This window comes from Equus przewalskii, chromosome 12 (genome assembly GCF_037783145.1).
Source record: "Equus przewalskii isolate Varuska chromosome 12, EquPr2, whole genome shotgun sequence".
Taxonomy (NCBI): Eukaryota; Metazoa; Chordata; class Mammalia; order Perissodactyla; family Equidae; genus Equus; species Equus przewalskii.
Window position 1 is genome coordinate 19,199,100 of NC_091842.1, and position 19,761 is coordinate 19,218,860.

General features: G+C 42.5%; 1 protein-coding gene across 2 annotated transcripts in view; it reads right to left on the reverse strand.

Moving 5' to 3' along the window:
* The window catches only part of ITGAM (integrin subunit alpha M), a 38,152-nt gene that overhangs the window by 2,461 nt on the left and 15,930 nt on the right, over positions 1 to 19,761 (reverse strand). For both annotated transcript variants that reach the window (XM_070567935.1, XM_070567934.1), the window contains exons 11-26: positions 15,048 to 15,177; positions 14,621 to 14,763; positions 8,055 to 8,195; positions 7,752 to 7,961; positions 6,009 to 6,139; positions 5,751 to 5,914; positions 3,903 to 4,057; positions 3,676 to 3,807; positions 3,426 to 3,499; positions 3,056 to 3,197; positions 2,856 to 2,960; positions 2,230 to 2,309; positions 1,324 to 1,407; positions 942 to 1,017; positions 316 to 423; positions 39 to 122 (exon numbers count right to left, since the gene is read on the reverse strand). In XM_070567935.1, coding sequence (XP_070424036.1) covers positions 39 to 122; positions 316 to 423; positions 942 to 1,017; positions 1,324 to 1,407; positions 2,230 to 2,309; positions 2,856 to 2,960; positions 3,056 to 3,197; positions 3,426 to 3,499; positions 3,676 to 3,807; positions 3,903 to 4,057; positions 5,751 to 5,914; positions 6,009 to 6,139; positions 7,752 to 7,961; positions 8,055 to 8,195; positions 14,621 to 14,763; positions 15,048 to 15,177 — 1,959 coding nt within the window. The remainder of the gene's footprint in view (positions 1 to 38; positions 123 to 315; positions 424 to 941; positions 1,018 to 1,323; positions 1,408 to 2,229; positions 2,310 to 2,855; positions 2,961 to 3,055; positions 3,198 to 3,425; positions 3,500 to 3,675; positions 3,808 to 3,902; positions 4,058 to 5,750; positions 5,915 to 6,008; positions 6,140 to 7,751; positions 7,962 to 8,054; positions 8,196 to 14,620; positions 14,764 to 15,047; positions 15,178 to 19,761) is intronic.

A 19,761-nucleotide genomic window follows, 5' to 3' on the forward strand; every position in this document is an offset into this window, starting at 1 on the left:
TCGTGTGGCCCCAGGGCTGGGGTTAGGCTTATTCTCACCAGCACTGGGGTCTTTTTAAGCTCCACCAGGAAGTCAGAGAGCGGAGGGACCCTCTCCTTGGTGTGGCATGTCCTGGAGAGCTCCTGAGGAAAGAGTTTCACTGTGAGAAGAGAGAGAAGTGAGGGCTCCTGGATCCACCCTCGAGGAGGGCGAGATGGCCCAGGTCCAGGAGAGGTCAGATATGGCTCCAAAATCCAACAAAGGAAACAGATTTTAGAAAAGCCAGGGCTGTGGAGGGAGGAGTGGGCCCCGCCCCTTAGGCCCAGCTTGGCTTACCTGGGAGAAGGTAACCTGGGGGTGGTCCCACACAGCCGACTGGTTCAGCCGGATGGGGACCCAGAAGACCACACTGATGGGGGGGGTCCTCTGCCCCAGGTTTTTGAACTGCATGGAGAGGGAGGGAAGGCGGCTGTGAGGGCTCTGGCCTTTCTGTCCCCACCAGCTACTAGAATCAGCCTGCTCACTCCCGACAGCCCAGTACCCCTGAGGAAGGCCTCACACGCCCAAGTGTCCTGCCTCGCGACATTTTCTGGGAGGCAGGAGAGTGTAGTGGTTAAACACACATTCAAGAGCCGGACAGGCCAGTCCTCAGTAGTGGCTCCTCCACCTACTAGTGGTGAGACCGTGGCCATGTTCTGCTAACCTCTCCAAACCCCAGTTTCTTCATCTGCAAACTGGGGCTAAAGAGAGTGCCTCCATCATAGTCAGTACGATGATAAAATGAGTCAATTATGTACATGTGTGTACACACATACATATGTGCATGCTTGGTGTGTAGACAGTGAGCATGAGCTTGGAACAGAGCCTGGCACATCGGAGGCATCTGATGCATGTTTCCTATCATTATTTCTGCATTCCCATCACATTGATTTCCCTCCCCGGCCTCCTTCTCAGCTCCCCACCTGATACTCATGCTTTATAATGCGGCTGGTCTTCTCTGAAGCTGTGAAGTTGAGATATTTGGTGGAGGCCTCACCGCTGATGAGAGAAAGAAGAAGGGGCAGGAGGTGACAGAGCATCAGGAGTGTCCTGGGAGGGGGTCTTGGGCTAAGCGTGTAAGGGGTGAACAGGCACATGCATAATGCAGCCCTGAGAGGGTGCAAGGGTGACGGTGTGCAGGGCCATGTGTGTTGGATACACTGTGTGCACTTGGGCCACACACACGTGCACATATCCTCAGACACACACATAGGCACACATGTGCACAGACTCACACACACAGATACACAACAGGCCATGTCCAGTCAGTGGTGAAGGCAAAGCCAAAGCCCTAGAAGGCAGCACCTGGTGACCACCATGTAGACAGCATATTTCACGGGCAGCTCCAGCTGGAATTGAGTTTTGTTGGTCTGAGGCATATTGTTCTCACTGAAGGGAAACAGAGAGCTCAGGCCAGCTCTTGAGAACTGAGATCAGCCTTTCCTTCTCCTTCCCCTCACCCTCCACCTCCAACCAACCACCAAATCCCGTCCTCTCCGCGTCCTAAGTACCACTGTTCTCTCCTCCCTCCTGTCCCCAGCCCCGGCCCATCCCTACTCACCTGGACGTCCACAGTGCTTCTTCTCACTGGCCTCTGAATCCAAAACTACTCCCTCCCCGACCCCCAGCCCTCTTGGAGAGTGATCTTTCTAGCATGTAAATGTGATCACTTCCGGTTAAACTGCAAATTTCCTCATAGCACCCATCAGTCATTTCATGACACGGCCCTAAATCCTGCATTATGTGCTTAGGCCACAATGAAACAGCCTGATCTTCCAGTCTCCAGGCTTTGCTTGGAACACACTTCCTTCTTCCTGTCTTCATGCCCACCCTCAATTCATGCCTTTGCTTGGCTAACTCACAGCCTAAATATATCTTCTTCAGGAATCTTCTCTGAATACCAAGCTCCCAAGAACACTGGACATAGCTAATTTCTTACTCTATTGTAATTGCCAGCTTCTCTGTCTGTCTTTGACACTAAATTATAACGTCTGTGAGGGCAGCAACCACGGCTGTCCTGTCCATCGCTGTCCCACAGGCACTGGGCACAATGCCCAGTACATGGTGGGTGCTCAGTCAGTGTTTGTTGAATGAAGGAAGGAAGGAAGGAGCTGAAGGGAGAACCAGTGGGGAGAGGGCAATGGCGCACTCTGGGCAGGGGGTTGGGGCCTCAAAGGGGAGGATGCCTGAGAGAGGCCAGGCACAGCGCACCTGGTCACCTTGGCCTTGAGGAGTAATCTGTTTCCAAATGAAGCAGTAGAGTTCATGACAAATGTGATATTAAAGGTGACCTGGAGATGGAGAAAGGACAAGAATGGGAGAGAAAAAACAACCCAAATGTCTATCAGTTCAAGAACGGATATTAAAATACAGTGCATCCATACAACAGAATATCACTCAGCAGTAAAAAGGAATGAAGTACTGAAACGTGCTGCAACATGGATGATCCTTGAAAACATTATGCTAAGTGAAAGAATCACAAAGGACCATCTACTATATGATTCCATTTATATGAAATGTCCAGAATGGGCAAATCTAGAGACAGAAAGCGGTTGCCTAGGGCTGGGAGAGATGGGAAGACTGGGGCTGATGGTTAAGGGGAGCAGTGTCTTTTCTTGGGGTAATAAAATGTTCTAAACTTGACCATGGTGATGGACGCACAACCCTGTGAACATACTAAAAGCCACTGAATTGTACACTTTAAATGGTGAATTGTGTGGTACCTGAATTATATCTCAACAAAGCTGTTTTTCAAAAAAAGGAAACTTTACTTTGAAAAAAGGAGAAGAGAAGAATTCAGAAGACAAAGGAGAGGAGGCAAGAAGGAGCAGCCTGACCTCAGAGTTCTCTGGGAAGATGGGCCGGCTTATGTTGCAGGTGCAGCTCTTCAAAGCTCCAGGCTCTTCAGTGGAGTTACAAGCACAGCGCTGTGAGTACTGCTCCTGGAGAAGAAGGGAGGCAGAGGGGATGATGTCAACTAGCAGCCACAGGGACGGGGAAAGCAAGGTCAAACAGAGCCTAAGAAGCTTTTGGCTACCTGGTCCCTTGACAACATCCGATAGGACAAGCCAGGCGGGTAGAAGAAGGTGACCTGAGTGTTGTACGAGTCCTCACCCTGGTTTTTCACAGTCACTGTCACATTGAATTCCCGGGGACCGCCCACCACCAGAGTGTTCAGGCTGTAGAAGGAACAAGACAGGTCATGAGGTGCTGAGGGCTTCCCTGTGGCAAGTCTGCTCTGGTGGGAAGGAGGTGTGGACACCTGGACAGAGAAGACAATGGCTGGGGCAGCTACACAAATACCTCTGAAGCAGCTGTTCTGTGCCGGCTCTCTTGAGAGCCAGGAGAAGAACAGAGCACCATGCGGTGGTGTGGGTTTGGAGGAAGCAATGAAAAAAGAAACTCACCTCATAAAACTCAAGGTGATGCTGAGGTCATCCTCGCAGATGCCATCACTGCCACAATTCTTCTCAAAGGGAAACTGCAAAAAATAGAATACGATAAAATGAAAGGAAAGGAAATAATGAAATGATGTGAAATGAAACAACAAAATAGAACATTGAAATAAAATTATGTGAAATGAAATAAAATGAGCTTCAACAATCTTGGCCTCTGGTCCTTTCCATGCCCCTGCAGGACCGCAACTCCAGGACTCACCAAGGCTGTGAAGAGTCTCTGAGCATCCACAGCCAGCACTGGCCGGAGGTTCCCAAAAGAGGACGAGGGCTTCCCCACCAGAGAGAAGTTGAGCCGCAGGACGATGGGGGCCACTGAATCCTGTCCACATTTCTGAGAGATAAGGAGGATTTGGGGTCTGCCCTCCTCATCTCCCCAAGCCCACCCCATGCTTAGAAGACCCAGGGGTGTGGTCACTGCCTGCTCACCGGTAACAGTAGCTTCAGAGTCTTACATTCCTGATTCAGCCCCAAGTTCTGTATCTGTCTGCATGTGCTGTTCTTTGTCTCATCAAAGACGGCCCGGCGTAGTAAGCGATTTGGGTCCAGAGCCAGGTCATATGTGACAATGCTCTGGATCTCTCCTGAAGGGGCAGGGCAGCATGGTGGTGAGGAGCCCAGCTTTGGAGTCAAATGGACAGGAGTTTGAGGCCCAGCTACTCTGCTTCCTAGCTGTAGGACTTTTGGCATGTTATCTGACCTCTTTGAGCCTCAATTCCTTATTTTTAAATTGAAGATAATAACTGTTCCTTCCCAGTGGTGAAAATGAAATGAAACAGTGCCTATGAAGCATTTAGCATAGTGCCTGCCACATAGTAAGAGCTCAAGAAATAAATGGTAGTTATTCTGTTACATATTAGAAAATTAAGTATAATTAAGTGTATAAAATTAAGCATATGGTGCAAAGTAAACTGTTGTGTACACTGGTATAATATGCTGTAGTATGGTTTGGTTTCCTTTATATTTATCCTGCTTTGATTTGGTCGAGAGCCTTGATATCTTTCATCAGTTTTGGAAAATTCTTTACCACTATTTATTTAACTGTTGCTTCTTTCTAATTCTCTCTCTCTCTTCATTTTGGAATTCCAATTACATGGTTATAGCTCTTTCACCATATCCCATACGTTTCTTGTGATTTTTTTCTGTATTTTTCATTCTTTTTTCTCTCTGTGAGTTTATCTGGCTACTTTCAATTGCTTCACTTTCCGGTTCCCTAATTCTCTGTTCTGCTTCTAAACTGCTATTAAATCTATCTATTGAATTCTTAATTTCATTCAGTGTAGTTTTCAGTGCTAGAGTTTCCATTTGACTCTACTTTATGAATTCTAGGTCTTGTCTGAAGTTCTCCATTATTTCCTCTTTTTTTCTTGAAGCTATTAATTATAGTTCTTTTTAAAATTCCTGTCTGATAACTCTCATTTCTGAATCACCTATGGGTCTAATTCTATTGTCTATTGTTTTCTTTGTTGCTGGTCTCAATGGACATTGTCAAATGGAAAGACCAAGGTGTTTATCAAAACTCTCCTCAAATCTCTGTTTCCCCAGCACTGGGAAGCTGCTGAATTTCTGCTCAGCTCTTTCACTCTCCAGTTGCTGTCTTCTACTGACTTTCTTGGAGTATTGCTCTGGAAATGCAGCACTTAGGAGTCAGCCAATGACTTGAGAGGAATTTCTACGTAGATTTTGGGGCACCTTCTCTGCAATTGTCTATTCTCCAAGACTTTGCTTTCAATTTCTAGTCATGCTGGCTGCCCCAAACTCTAACTGCTGTCTCCTCAGCCCAGTAAGATTACTGCTAGAAACCTAATTTTCCCCCACACCCTGTTTCTCTCTAGGACCACCATTACTATTCCCACACCCCAATCACAATGCCACTCTTTAAGAACAGAGACAAGGGAGGAAGTCAGGTTAGTTGTAATGAAATGCATGTCTGTATGCTTTGTGAATTTGTGTTTAGCTTCATCAACTCAACCACCCCTTTAAACGAGTTTTTCTCAGTTAAAAAAAAATCCTGGTTAGTTCACAGGTGTGGAGCCCCTGGTTCTCTGGAGACCTGAGAAAGTCAGGGGGTGCCACATGCTCACTTCCTTGCTGGAGTTTGCTGGGCCTCCCCACCCAGCAGGGGAATCTCCTGCTCACTCCAGCCAAACTTGGAGAAGGCTGTCAGAGCTTGTGAGAACTTTGCTCTCTACTGCCAGAAGGCTGGGAAGACTGGGCTGGGCCACCCATCAACATCTGCAGTCATTTAACCTCTTGAGACTTACCCACAAGCCTCACCTTCTCTCAGCCGGTCCGGTGTGCTCTTGCGGACACGGAGGCAGACTCTGACCTCCCCAGCAGTCTGGTTTCTCACAACCTGATCACGACAATCAAATATATTCCTTGCCACTTCCCCTGGTGTGAACGCCATGGTCACCTCAACTCTCAGCACTGGCTGGGACCTATAGGGACACCAGAGGGCCATCAGGGACCTTCAGATGGCAAAGCCGCTCCTTGAAGGGAAGGTATCTGGTGCGCTCCAAAGGAGGTTCTCACCTGAGCAGCAGCACATGCCCCTGGGCCCCTACAGCCAGGTCCACAAGTCCGTCCATTGTGAGGTCCCGGCCCCCGCTCAATGACTGACCAAAATACTGGAGCCTGGGCAAGAGCTGAGAGCCTGCAATCCGCTAAGGGTAGAAAAGAAGAAGGGAGAAAGGGAATGGAAAAGAATAGGGAAGTGTGTAACTCAGTCATCCAGGGTGAACCAAAGAGATGTTCTCTGGGCTCAAGTCAAGTCTCATCTCCCACAGTTTCTCATGGAATTAGGGCAACTATTCAGCTGTGGACCACGGCTTCGAGATGACACCCAAAGTTTCCATTAATTACCTGAGTTTTCCAGGGAAAACAAAAAGTTTTACAGGAAAGAAGTGACATAGTGTCCTCTTTGACTCAGCTGAATTCATTTACATGATCAGGATAATGCAAATATCGAATATTGATCTAACCAAAATTATCATGTAAATATAAGGAGAGGGGGTTAGGGCGGAAGGTACATGAATATGTGGCAAGAGGGGTCTGAGAGAGAGTGCAGTCCTCACCCCCTGTGGTGGGAAGTCAACACTAAAACAAAAATCAAGGAGCAGCAAATACTCCTGTCATTGGGCAGTACGGAGAACCACTGAAAGAAGTGAAAGTGGATTCCCCAAGAGAAGGGGGCATGAAACGGAAACCCGGTGTGGGAGGGAAATTGTTGTTTTTCCTAAGGAGCCTTTAAGAACTAGTTTGACTCTTTAATCTATGTGCAAGAGTAACACTGAAAGAATAACAACCCAATAATAAATTAGAAAGAAATTTTAAAAGTGATTTTGCCATGCACTTAATGCCGCTGATGTGTACACTTAAAAATTGGCTAAGATGGTAAATTTTATGTCATGTATATTTTACCACAATTTTTTTAAGTGACATCATCAACTGAAAGGAAGGATGAGGAAGCCTGGGGTCCTGGAAATGTGCTGTATCTTAATCTGAGTGGTGCTTACTCAGGTTCACAGATATGTGAAAATTAATCACTTAAGATTTCTGCGTTTACTGTATGTACATCATACCTCAAATATTTTAGAGAAAAATTTATTGTATCCTGTTGGGAGGAAGCTTTGTTTTGAAATTATGTATAATGTGGTAGTTGGGAGATCCATAGCTTGTTTGCTTCTCCAAACGCTGACCACCTCCAGCCCTAATCGCAGGGAAAAAACAAGCAAAAAATGCGAACAGTAGAACAATAGGATACCATGATCCTTTTTGCATTTGTTTTTAATTCCAAAGTCTGTGGTATGTGCGCGCGCACGTGTGTGTGCGTGTGTGTGTGTGTGTGTGTCGCGTGTGTGCATAGACACCCCTGGTAGAGTGACCAACCATAGGAGTTTCCTGGGATTAGACTTTCAATGCTAAAACCAGGACACATCTGAGCAAACCAGGAGTCTTGGTCACCCTACCAAGACTGAGATTCAGAAGAAAGGAAAGCCTACATCCCAACACTTCCAGCTTGCCATTTACCACCTCTGAGTCCTCATCTCCTAGCAGTAAAGTGGGGTGATGATGCCCCATGCACCTCCTATAGTTATGGTAAAAATTAATCTAGAATTGAGGATTCTTTGAGGTTTCTGTGAAGTATCTGATTATTTTTGAAGGTTCTAAAAAGGAGTACTGGGAGAACTGATCTGGCAGCTGTGGGAATGTTGAATTAGAAGGCAAAGAGCAGCAGAGGCCACTGTTGTGATGGGGACAGTGACCGAGCCTCACCTGGCTGTGGGAGGGGCTGATGCCCAGTCCTGAGGTTCCATGAAATAGGTAGACAGCACCCTGGTTCTCCTGCTCTCCGGGGGCCCCGATGGCCACGTCCATCAGCTTGTCCCCATTCACATCCCCGAGTACTGTCAGGGCTGCCCCAAAGCCGCCCCAGGGGTGGCCCTGCTCCCCACGGAGAACAGACTTACACTGCCACTTAGCCCTCTGCAGCACAAAAACAGTGTGAGACCCCAACCCAGGTAACCCCTCCACCCCACACCCAGGCCCCACCCAGCCTAGGTCTCATCAGCCACTCACCCCCCGGGGCAAGGGGCACACAGACACCTGGCCCCCCCGGGTCTGCTCATAGTAATGGGGAGCCCCAATGAGGACCAGGTCAGAGCTGCCATCTCTGTCCACATCCACAGAGCACAGGGAGGCCCCAAAGTAGGAGCCGATCTGAAAGAGAAGAGACCAAGATTACATACCTCTTCCCACCTAAAGCAGAGTGCGGGGGCTTTCCTTTTATGAAGAAAAATTATGCCTGCTGGGGAAAGCCCTTTGAAGTAGGTGTGACACTTTATATGATTCACGATAAATTCTCATTTGAATGTGCTGCCAGCTAAAGGAGCATATTATAGAGTTGATAGGCAGTGGGTGAGGATTTACCCCAAATGGTGCTACAGGGAGATGACTGAGATAGCAAAGAAGTTGGCTTGGAAAACAGAGATAGAAAAGCCTGGAAAAGCAGGCAGGGTACCTTTTCAATATATCGGAAGTCTTTAGAGGGGTACAAAAGTTGGTAGCCTGGCTAATAAGGAATCAACTGGCTTGGATTAAAACTAACTACTGCTACAGAAATTTTTTTGTGTGAGATTGAGAAAAAATATCTACGTTTTAACAAGATTTTTTAAGTACGTTCAAAGTGAAAATAAAGAATTCATCCATAGGATTCATCCATTTAATCATTCATTCATTCATTCATTTATTCATTCATTCAGCAAATAAGGGCTTGCTATTTGCTGAGCAGGAGGCTGGGTATTGGAGACACAGTGCCTTCTGGGGCTCTCAGCACAGCAGGGTGGAGTGCAGGGGAATAGCAACAGATGAACAGGGAGATGCTCATAGCAGTCTCAAACTGGGGCAAGTTCTAGGAAGGAAGAGTGCAGGGGACATCAAGACATAACTCACTGCAACCTGATTTCTGCCCACACACCAGTGAGGGAGGCCTCACTGATAGCCCAATAAAGGCATTTAAGTTTCATCCTAAAGTCAATAGGATTTTTTTTGTTTTTAGGTTAGGTTTATTGGAATATAATTTACATACAATAAAATTCAGCCTTTTTAGTGTTCAGTTTCATGAGTTTTGATAAACACATAAGCTCATGTAACCATCACTTCACGTAACCACCATTTCATCAGTGAAAATACAGAACAGTTTCATTTCCCCCAAAATATTCCCTCCTGCCCCGCCGTAGTCAACCTCTTCCCTCTCTTACCAGCCCCTTACAACCACCCATTTGTTTTCTGTCCCTATAGTTTTGCCTTTTCCAGACTATTACATAAATGGACTTATATAGTGCGTAGCCTTTCAGGTCTGGCTTCTGTTACCTAGAATAACACATTTAAGATTCACCCATCTTGCTGCATGTATCAGTAATCCATTCCACTTTATTTCTAATTAGTATTCCATTGTATGGGTGCACCATAGTTTGTTTATCCCTCCCCAAGTTGGGGGACATTGGGTTGTTTCTAGTTTTTGGCGATTATGAACAGAGCCATTAGAAACATTCACATACAAGTTTTCACGTGAACATCTGTTTTCATTTTTCCTAGGTAAGTATCTAGGAGTGGGATTGCTGGTATGGTAACTGCATGTTAAACTTCTAAGATATTGACAAACTTTTCCAAAGTAGGCATGCCATTTTCCATTCCTACAGCAATGCATGAGAGTTTTAGTTGCTACTCCCCCCGGCCAGTTCTTGATATTGTCAGTTTATTTCCCTTTTTATGTTAACCATTCTAATAGGTGTGCAGTACTATCTCATTGTGGTTTTAATTTGCATTTCCCTAATGATCAATGACACGGAACATGTTGATGAACTATCTGTTCAAATACTTTGCTTATTTTTCAATTGGATTGTTTGATTTCTTATTGCTGAGTTTTGAGAGTCCTTTATATATTCTGGATATAAGTCCTTAGTCAGATATGTAATAAAAAAAAAAAAGAAGGAAAATTTGCAAATATTTTCTCCCAGTCTGCAATGTATCTTTTCATTCTCTTAATAGTCTCTTTCACAGAGCAAAACTTTCCATTTTGATGAAGTCTTATAAATTTTTCCTTTATGGATCTTGGTATGAAATATGGGTAGGGGCTTTTGGTTTGGTTTTGATTTTTTTTTACCAAGGATGTCCAATTGTTCCAGCACCATTGAACACTCTATAGAATTGTCTTTGTGCCTTTATTGAAAATCAATTGACTATATATGTGTTAGTCTATCTCAGGCCTATTCTGTTCCACTGATCTTCATGTCTATCCTTCTGCCAATGCCTTACTGTCCTGATTACTGTAACTGGCGCCCCCAAAGCGGAGCATGAGAACTTAACCACTACACCACTAGGTCAGCCCCTCTCTGTTTATTTAGGTCTTTGACTTCTCTCATTAGTGTTTTGTAGTTTTCAACATTCAGATACTGTAAACATTTTGTTAGATTTATACCTCAGTATTCCATGGTCTTAGGTGCTATTGTAAATCGTACTGCTTTTTTATTTAAATTTCCAAATGTTCATTGTTAGTATAGAAATACAACTGATGGGGCCAGGGTTTGCAGGTTCAGATCCTGGGTGCAGACTTACACACCACTCATTAAGCATGCTGTGGCAGCGTCCCACATATAAAATAGAGGAAGATTGGCACAGATGTTAGCTCAGGGCCAATCTTCCTCAAGCAAAAAGAATAAGATTGGCACAGATGTTAGCTCAGGGCCAATGTTCCTCACCAAAAAAAAGAAATACAATTCATTTTTACGTGTTGATCTTGTATTTTGAGAACTTACTGAAACAACTCATTAGTTATAGTAGCTTTTTTGTAGATTCTTTGGGCTTTTCCATGCAAACAATCATGTCATCTGCAAATAAAGACAGTTTTATTTTTTCCTTTCTACTCTGTAAGCTTTTTTTTCCCTTGCCTTATTGCACTGACTACGTCTTCCAGTATGATGTTGAATAGAAATGGTGAAAGTGGATATTCTTGCCTTGTTTACAATTTTAGGAGAAAAGCGTTCTCTTTTACTTTTAAGTATTATGCCAGCTGTAGATATTTTTGTAAATACTCTTTCTCAGGTTGAGGAAGTTCTCTTTTGTCTCCAGTTTGCTGAGAACTAAACATCATGAAAGGATGTATTTTGTCAAATTCTTTTTCTGTATCTTTTTCTGTATTAAGATTATGTTTTTTCTTCTCTAGTCTGCTCTTATGATGCATTATGTTGATCATTTTTTCAGAATGTCTTTTTTAAATTGAGATAAAATTTACATAACATAAAATTCACCACTTTTAAGTATAAAATTTAGTGGATTGGCACCTGAGCTAACATCTGTTGCCAATCTTCTTCTTTTTTTTTTCCTTCTTCTCCCCAAAGCACCCCTCCCCCTGGTACATAGTCGTATATTCTGGTTGTGAGTGCCCCTGGTTGTGCCATGTGGGACGCCGCCTCACAAGACCCGAGAAGTGGTGCCATGTCTGCGCCCAGGATCCAAACCGGGGAAACCCTGGCCTGCTGAAATGGAGCCAGTGAACTTCACCCAGCCACAGGGCCAGCGCCAAAAACTTTAGTGGTTTTTGGTATATCCACAATGCTGTGTAACCATTACCGCTAATTCTAGAACATTTCCATCACCCCAGAAAGAAATCCTGTATCTGTCAGCAGTCACACTCAGTTCTCCCCCTCCCTCTATCCCTTGACAACCACTAATCTACTTTCTGATCTATGGATTTGTCTAGTCTAGACATTTCAGATAAATGGAATCATACAATATGTGGCCTTTTGTGACTGGCTCTTTTCACTGAGCATAAAGTTTTCAAGGTTTATCCATGTTGTAGCACGTATCAACACTTCATTCTTTTTACAGTTAAATAGTATTCGATTGTATGGATAAGCCACATTTTGTTTATCTATTCATAAGTTGAGGGACATTTAGGTTCTTTCCACCTTTTGACTATTATGAATAATGCTGCTATGAACATTCATGCGTAAGTTTTTGTTTGAATACTTATTTTCATTTTGCAAGAGGGTATACACTTAGGAGTGGAATTTCTGGATCACATGGTAAACCCATATTTAACTTTTTGAGGAACAGCCAAATTGTGTTCCCAAAAAGTTGTATTATTTTACATTTCCACCAGCAATGTATGAGGGTTCCAATTTCTCCATATTCTTACCAACATTTTTTTCATTTTTTTTACACAGCCATTGTAGCGGTATCTCTATTGTGGTTTTGATTTGCACTTTCCTAATGACTATTAATGTTAAACATCTTCTCATCTGCCTATTAGCCATTTGTATATCTTTTCTGGAGAAATGTCTATTCAAATCCTTTGCCCATTTTTAAATTAGGTTATTTGTCTTTTTATTGTTGAGATGTAAGAGTTCTTTATATATTCTAACTACTAGACCTTTATCAGATATATGATTTGTAAATAATTTCTCCCATTCTTTTAATTTTCTTGATAGTATCTTTTGACACTCAAAAGTTTTTAATCTGATGAAGCCCAATTTATCTATTTTTTTCTTTAGTGGCTTGTGCTTGTGGGGCCATGTCTAAAAAATCGTTGCCAAATCTAAGGTGACAAAAATTCACCTGTGATTCCTTCTAAGGTGTTTCTAGTTTTAGTTCTTACATTTAGGTCTTTGATTCACTTTGAGTTAATTTTTTGTATATCATGAGGTAGGGGTCCAAATTTATTCTTTTGCATGTGGATATCGAGTTGTCCCAGCATCATCTGTTGAAAAGAGTATTTTTCCCCATTGAATAAACATGGTACCCTTGTTGAAAATCAATTAACCATAGATGTATGGGTTTATTTCTGGACTGTCAGTTCTATTTCATTGATCTATAGGCATATCCTCAAGCTGGTGCCACACTGTCTTAATTACCATCACTTTGTAGTAAGCTTTGAAATTGGGAAGTGTGAGTCCTCCAACTTCATTCCTGTTTTTCCAGGTTTTTCTGGATCCCCTGCATTTGCATATCAATTTTAGAATCAGCTTGTCTTGTTTCTGCAACATTGTTGAACAAGCTTATTCCTGGGGTAAACCACACTTGGTGATAATGTATTATCATTTTTATAGACTGCCGAATTCAATTTGCTAATATTTTGTTGAGGATTTTTAATTGGATATTGGTTTGTAGTCAACAAAGAGTCTTAAACTGAAGACTGATACAAACAGTTTCTCATTTAGAAAGTTTACCGTCCTCTGTGGATTAGAGGGAGGTAACAGGGGACTTTGGGAGACCAATAAGGAGGCTACAGGTAGACTCACAGGAAAGATGATGATGTCCTGGACTAGGCTGAGGGCAGTAAAATGGAAGGAGTGGATAGATCTGAGATGAATCTGTTCCCACCCTTCTACCCAGAGTCTTCTCCCACCCCTCCACCCACAGCGCCCCGCCGCCCACCTCCATACACACACACTCTGAACGCCATCTCATGCTTTCTCCTTCATCTGGCCCTTTTCTTTCCCCCATTCCGCACTTCTTTAATTCTTCTACCTTAACTGTCTCTTCTTCCAGGAAGCCTTCCTTAGTGCCCTTCTGTGGGTGCCCCTCTCATTTGCTCTCATAACACTTATACTGTCCCAGTTTAAGTATTTATCACTTGTGATCGTAATTTGCATGTATGATACCTGTGTGTGATGAGGAGTTGACCAGCCAGCCTTTCCTATTTGATCCTGGACCACACATACAGAGATGTAGCATCACATTCACACTTGGCTTCTTGGAATTCTCCTACACAATGTCCCCCATACCACCCCTTATATGTGCCAGGCACTGTTGCCATTAATGGTCAATATGTGTTGGTAAAACCTTTAGAAAGACCATATGAAGAATTTGACTATTGGCAAAGAATTATGACAAGCTGATCAAGTATCAGAGCAAAGTGGTTTCATCCACATATGGTGCATTAATTGCAGGGCAAAGAGAACCACTGATAAAAATTAAAGGAATACACACAAAACTACAGGCACAATATCATGCCTGCAGTCCCGTTTCAGGAATTTGCAAGGATGATTTTAACTAGAGTTTTGCCTTCCATACCACATAAGATGCACCACATAAGATGCAATCATATTGCTTTTGCAGGGGTAATATTCAAAATATTGAACTACTGGGACTGCTCAAGCACCAACCAGGGGCTTAGCTGGAGCAGGTCCTAGAGGTCTCCTGAGGTGCCCCACCTGACCTCATAGTTGCTGGGTCATGGAGAAGTTCAAAGAACAGTAGGGAAGGGGCCAGAGTTCATGATGGTGTGGGGAGAAGACATCTCAGGGAAGCAGCTATTCATCAATAGGTATGGAATTATTCCAATATTTTAATAACTAATATGGCTATACTGGTTATGCACTGGTCAAATATCAGCTCTGGGTACAGGTAGACTCAGAGAGAGCTCTGTACAGATCAAATGTTGTTATTTATTGTTGTTAGAAAAGTGAGGACACAATGCTCTCAGATGCAAAGCTGATCCTACGCCTCTCCATCTCAAAGCCCTCTGAAGGCTCCTTTACAAAACCCTGCTAAGCATGGCACCTGGTGATGCTCATTCTAGAATCTCTTGGCCCCCAGGTGCCTCTGGTTGTACATTCATGCTCCATATGTTCTGCACTCACCTGGCTGCCCTTGATATAAGCGTTGTTCTCCCAGGCACCAGCATTCTGTCTGAACATTGCCACCAGGCCAGTGTGCTGATATCGAGGCGCCCCCATAACGAAGTTTTGCACTTGGCGTCGCGAGACGACTTCAACAGCATAACCTGAAGATGGTGATCTAAGAGGAGAAGTGCTTTCCCTCACAGACCCTGCCCCCTCTAGCAGGCCTATCCTTCGAGTAGGGGCAATGGGGCAGCCCCATGCTGGTAGATTGGGGTAACTGGGCCCTGCACTATATTCCTCTTTGTTAACATAAGTAAAATGAAATTTTGAAATTTCTGTCTTTAAAGCTATCCCAAGGGCCTATGAAAGAGCCAATAACATCTATACTAGTTGAGTTATGCCACATCCTGACCCCATCTTAGAGTAGCCCTCCCTCTCCACTTACCCAAGTAAGCATCCTTCATGTCCGGATCTACCATGGTTAGGTTGATGAAGGTGAATTTATCCCTTGATGTATGCAGAAAGGCTCCACCAGCCCAGTCAAAGCTCCCCACAGCGCCCAGCAAAGGACCACTCTGGGAAAGAGGATAGAACAGGATTGAGCAATCTATAGCTTCAATTCCTATCAAAATTCCAATGCTATTTTTCACAGAAATAGAACAAACAATCCTAAAGTTTGTATGGAACCACAAAGGACCCCAATTAGCCAAAGCAATCTTGGGAAAGAAGAACAAAGCTGGAGGCATCAAGCATCTTAATTTCAAACTATATTACAAAGCTATAGTAAACAAAACAGTATGGTATTGGCATAAAAACAAACACATAAATCAATAGAACAGTTAGAGAACCCAGAAATAAATCTACACATATGTGATCAATAAATTTATTACAAAGGAGCCAAGAATATACAACAGGGAAAAGACTGTATCTTTAATAAATGATGTTGGGAAAACTGGAGAGCCATATGCATAAAATGAAACTGGACCACTACCTTACACCACTCACAAAAATCAATTCAAAATGGATGAAAGGCTTGACCATAAGAGCTGAAACCATAAAACTCCAAGAAGAAAACATAGGTGGTAAGCTCCTTGACTTTGGTCTTGGCAAAGATTTTTTTGGATTTGACATCAAAAGAAAAAATGAATAAGTGGAACTACATCAAACTAAAAAGCTTCTGCATAGCCAACGAAACCATCAACAAAATGTAAAAGCAACCTACGGAATGGGAGTAAATATTTGCAAACCATATATCTGATAAGGGGTTAATATCCAAAATATATAAACAACTCCTAAAGCTCAAGAGCAAAAAAACAAACAATGCAATTAAAAAATGGGCAGAGGATGTGAAGACATTTTTCCAAAGAAGAGATACAGATGGCCAACAGGTAAGTGAAAAGGTGCTCAACTTCAGTAATCATCAGGGAAATGCAAATCAAAACCACAATGAGAGATCACCTCACACCTGTTAGAATGGCTATTATCAAAAAGACAAGAAATAACAAGTGTTGGCAAGGATATGGAGAAAAGGAAACACTTGTGCACTGTTGGTGGGAATGTAAATTGACATAGCCACTAGGGAAAATAGTACAGAGGTTCCTCAAAAAATTAAGAATAGGACTACCATATGATCCAGCAACTCCACTTCTGGGTATTTGTCCAAAGGAAGGAAAAACACTAACTTGAATATGTGCACGCCATGTTCATTGCAGCATTATTTACTATAGCCAAAACATGGAAACAACCTAAGTGCCCATCAATGGATGAATGGAAAAAGAAAATGTGATAGATAGATAGATGTATATATATGTATATATATAATCTATTGTGTGTATATATAATTTTATATATATTTATATTTTATATGTATTTAATATATATTTATATTTTATATATATAAAATAATCTATACAATATATGAGATATATATACAATGGAATATTGTTCAAGCATAAAGAGGAAGGAAATCCTGCCATTTGCAACAACATGGATGGACTTTGAGGGCATTATGCTAAGTGAAATAGGTCAGACAGAGAAAGACAATTACCATATGATCTCACTTATATGTGGAATCTAAAACAAAAAAAAACAAGCTCATCTGTTCTCACAGAGAAAAGACTCATGGGTTGCCAGACGTGGGGTCAGGGGGTGGGTGAAATGGGTGAAAGTGATCAAAAGGTACAAACTTCCACTTATAAATAAATTTTGAGGATGTAATGTACAGCATGGTGATTATAATTAATAATACTGTATTGTATATTTGAAGGTCGCTAAGAGAGTAGATCTTAAAAGTTCCCATCACAAGAAAAGGAAATTTGTAACTATGTGTGGTGATAGATAGACTAGACTTAGTGTAATCATTTCACAATATACATATATGTTGAACAATTACGTGGTATACCTAAAGTTAGTATCATGTCATATGTCAATTATATCTCAAAAGAAAAAAAAAAAAGAACAGGAGGGGCGGAGCAAAATGGCGGGGTGAGCTGACCCGGGATTCTCTCCCCTCCCAAATACAACAAAGGATTGGAAAAACTGAATTTCAGAGAATAAATCTAATGCCAACACGTTAGAGACCTACAATACCAAGAAGGCGGAGATCATAAACCTTGCTGACGGCCTCGGAGGCACTGGAATGGGTAGGAAAGAAGTCGCTCCCTCCCCTAGAGTCTGCGATCCTGCTGCGTGGGTCCGGGAAGGAGCGGGGGAGGGGCCGTGCAACCGGGGGATCGTCCAGGACTCCCGCCACGGGTACAGTGGAAACCTGCTGACGGGGGGAGGGGGGGGAAGCTTCCTTGCACAGGGACCTCATAAACCCAGGGCCTCCGCAGACCAGAGAACACAACTGATCTGAATCCAGATCGGTGCTGGAGAATAGCAGCCCCTCCCTCCGGGCAAAGCTACTGGGCGCCGCCATCTTGCCAGAAGCAGAGTGCTCAGAACACGTGGCTCTCAATCCCCATCTAGTGGCGACAGGCTGTAACTGCAACTGAATTCTACCACCATGCGAAAAAACCACTCCTCTACCATCCAGCAATTTATAAAAGCCCCAGACCAGAAGGAAAACAATAAAAACATAGAATTAAGTCCTGAGGACTTGGAATTAGGTAACCTAAGTGATAATGAGTTCAGAGCAGCTATAATCAAAAAACTCAATGAGGTAGAGAGAAAGATAGAGAAACAAGCCGAGTTCTGGAGTTACTTCACAAAAGAGAATGAAATCATAAAGAAGAACCAAACAGAATTACTAGAGATGAAAAACACAATGGACCAGATAAAACAGAATACGGATTCCCTGAATGCCCGTGTAGACACCATAGAAGAGCAAATTAACATAATTGAAGATAGACAGGCTGAATGGCTCCAGACAGAGGAAGAAAGAGAACTAAGAATTTAAAAAAATGAGGAAAATCTCCGAGAGATAGTGGATTCAATGAGGAGTAAGAACTTAAGGATCATAGGAATTCCTAAGAATGTGGAAAAGGAAAATGGAGCAGAAAGTGTGCTTAACGAAATTATTGAAGAGAATTTCCCAAATCTAGGGATTGACAGAGAAATGTGTGTAGAGGAAGCTTTCAGATCTCCTAGATTTGTCAATGTAAAAAGGCCTACTGCAAGGCACATAGTAGTACAATTGGCAAGAAGGAAAGATAAAGAAAGAATACTCAGGGAAGTAAGAAAAAAGAAGAGAATAACCTATAAAGGAGCCCCTATCAGACTTTCAGCGGATTTCTCCACAGAAACCTTATAAGCTAGGAGAGAATGGAGTGACATATTCAAAGCTTTAAAAGATAAAAATCTTCAGCCAAGAATACTCTATCCAGCAAGAATTTCCTTCAGATATGAGGGAGAAATTAAATCTTTTCCAGACAAACAAAAGTTAAGGGAAATTTTTAACTAAAAGCCCTCCACTACAAGAAATCCTCAAGAAGGCTCTCACACCTGAAAAGAGAAAAAAGGGAGAAAGGGGTCACAATCCACAGACTAGGGAGACCGATGGATAGAACCAGAACAGGATAGCAAATATTCAATTATAGCATTAGGGTAAAGATAAGGAAACTACCAAAGCAAGGACGATCTTATCACTCTAACTACAAATTCATAACATGAGTTGGAATAAGAAATAAAAATAATTATTTAGGAGGGGAAGAGCAAAGGGTCTAAATAAGTATTGGCCAAGTAAGTAAGAGACCACCAGAGAACAGACTATATTATACATGAGATTCTAAATACAAACTTCAGGGTAGACACTAAAATAAAATACAGAACAGAGTCACAAACCATAAATAACGAAAAAATCTAAGAAACCCAGTATAAGAAATTGCAGTACTAAATGGGTAGGCTAAAGCACACAGGAAAAGAAACGCAGGAAAACAAGATAATGAGCAACAGATTGACAGCATTAAGTCCACATGCATCAATAATCACTCTCAATGTGAACGGATTGAACTCTCCAATAAAAAGACACAGAGTGGCAAAATGGATTAGAGAACAAGATCCAACAATTTGTTGCCTCCAGGAAACACACCTCAGCCCCAAGGACAAACACAGGCTCAGGGTGAAGGGGTGGAGGACAATACTTCAAGCTAATAGCAAGAGAAAAAAGGCAGGTGTTGCAATTCTTATATCAGACAAAACAGATTTCAAAATAAGACAGGTAAAGAGAGACACAGAGGGACAATATATAATGATCAAAGGGACACTTCATCAAGAAGAAATAGCGCTTATAAATATCTATGCACCCAACACAGGAGCACCAAGATTCATAAAGCAACTATTAACAGACCTAAAGGAAGATGTTAAAAACAACACAATAATAGTAGGGGACCTCAACACCCCACTCACATCAATGGACAGATCATCCAGACAGAAAATCAACAAGGAAATAGTGGAGCTAAATGAAAAACTAAAACAATTGGACTTAATAGACAGATATAGATCACTTCACCCTAAAAGAGCTGAATACACATTCTTCTCAAGTGCACATGGAACATTCTCAAGGATAGACCATATGTTGGGAAACAAGGCAAGCCTCTACAAATTTTAAAAAATTGAAATAATAACAAGCATCTTCTCCGATCATAATGCTATAAGGCTAGAAATTAATTACAACAAAAAAGCTGAGAAAGGCACAAAGATGTGGAGACTAAACAACA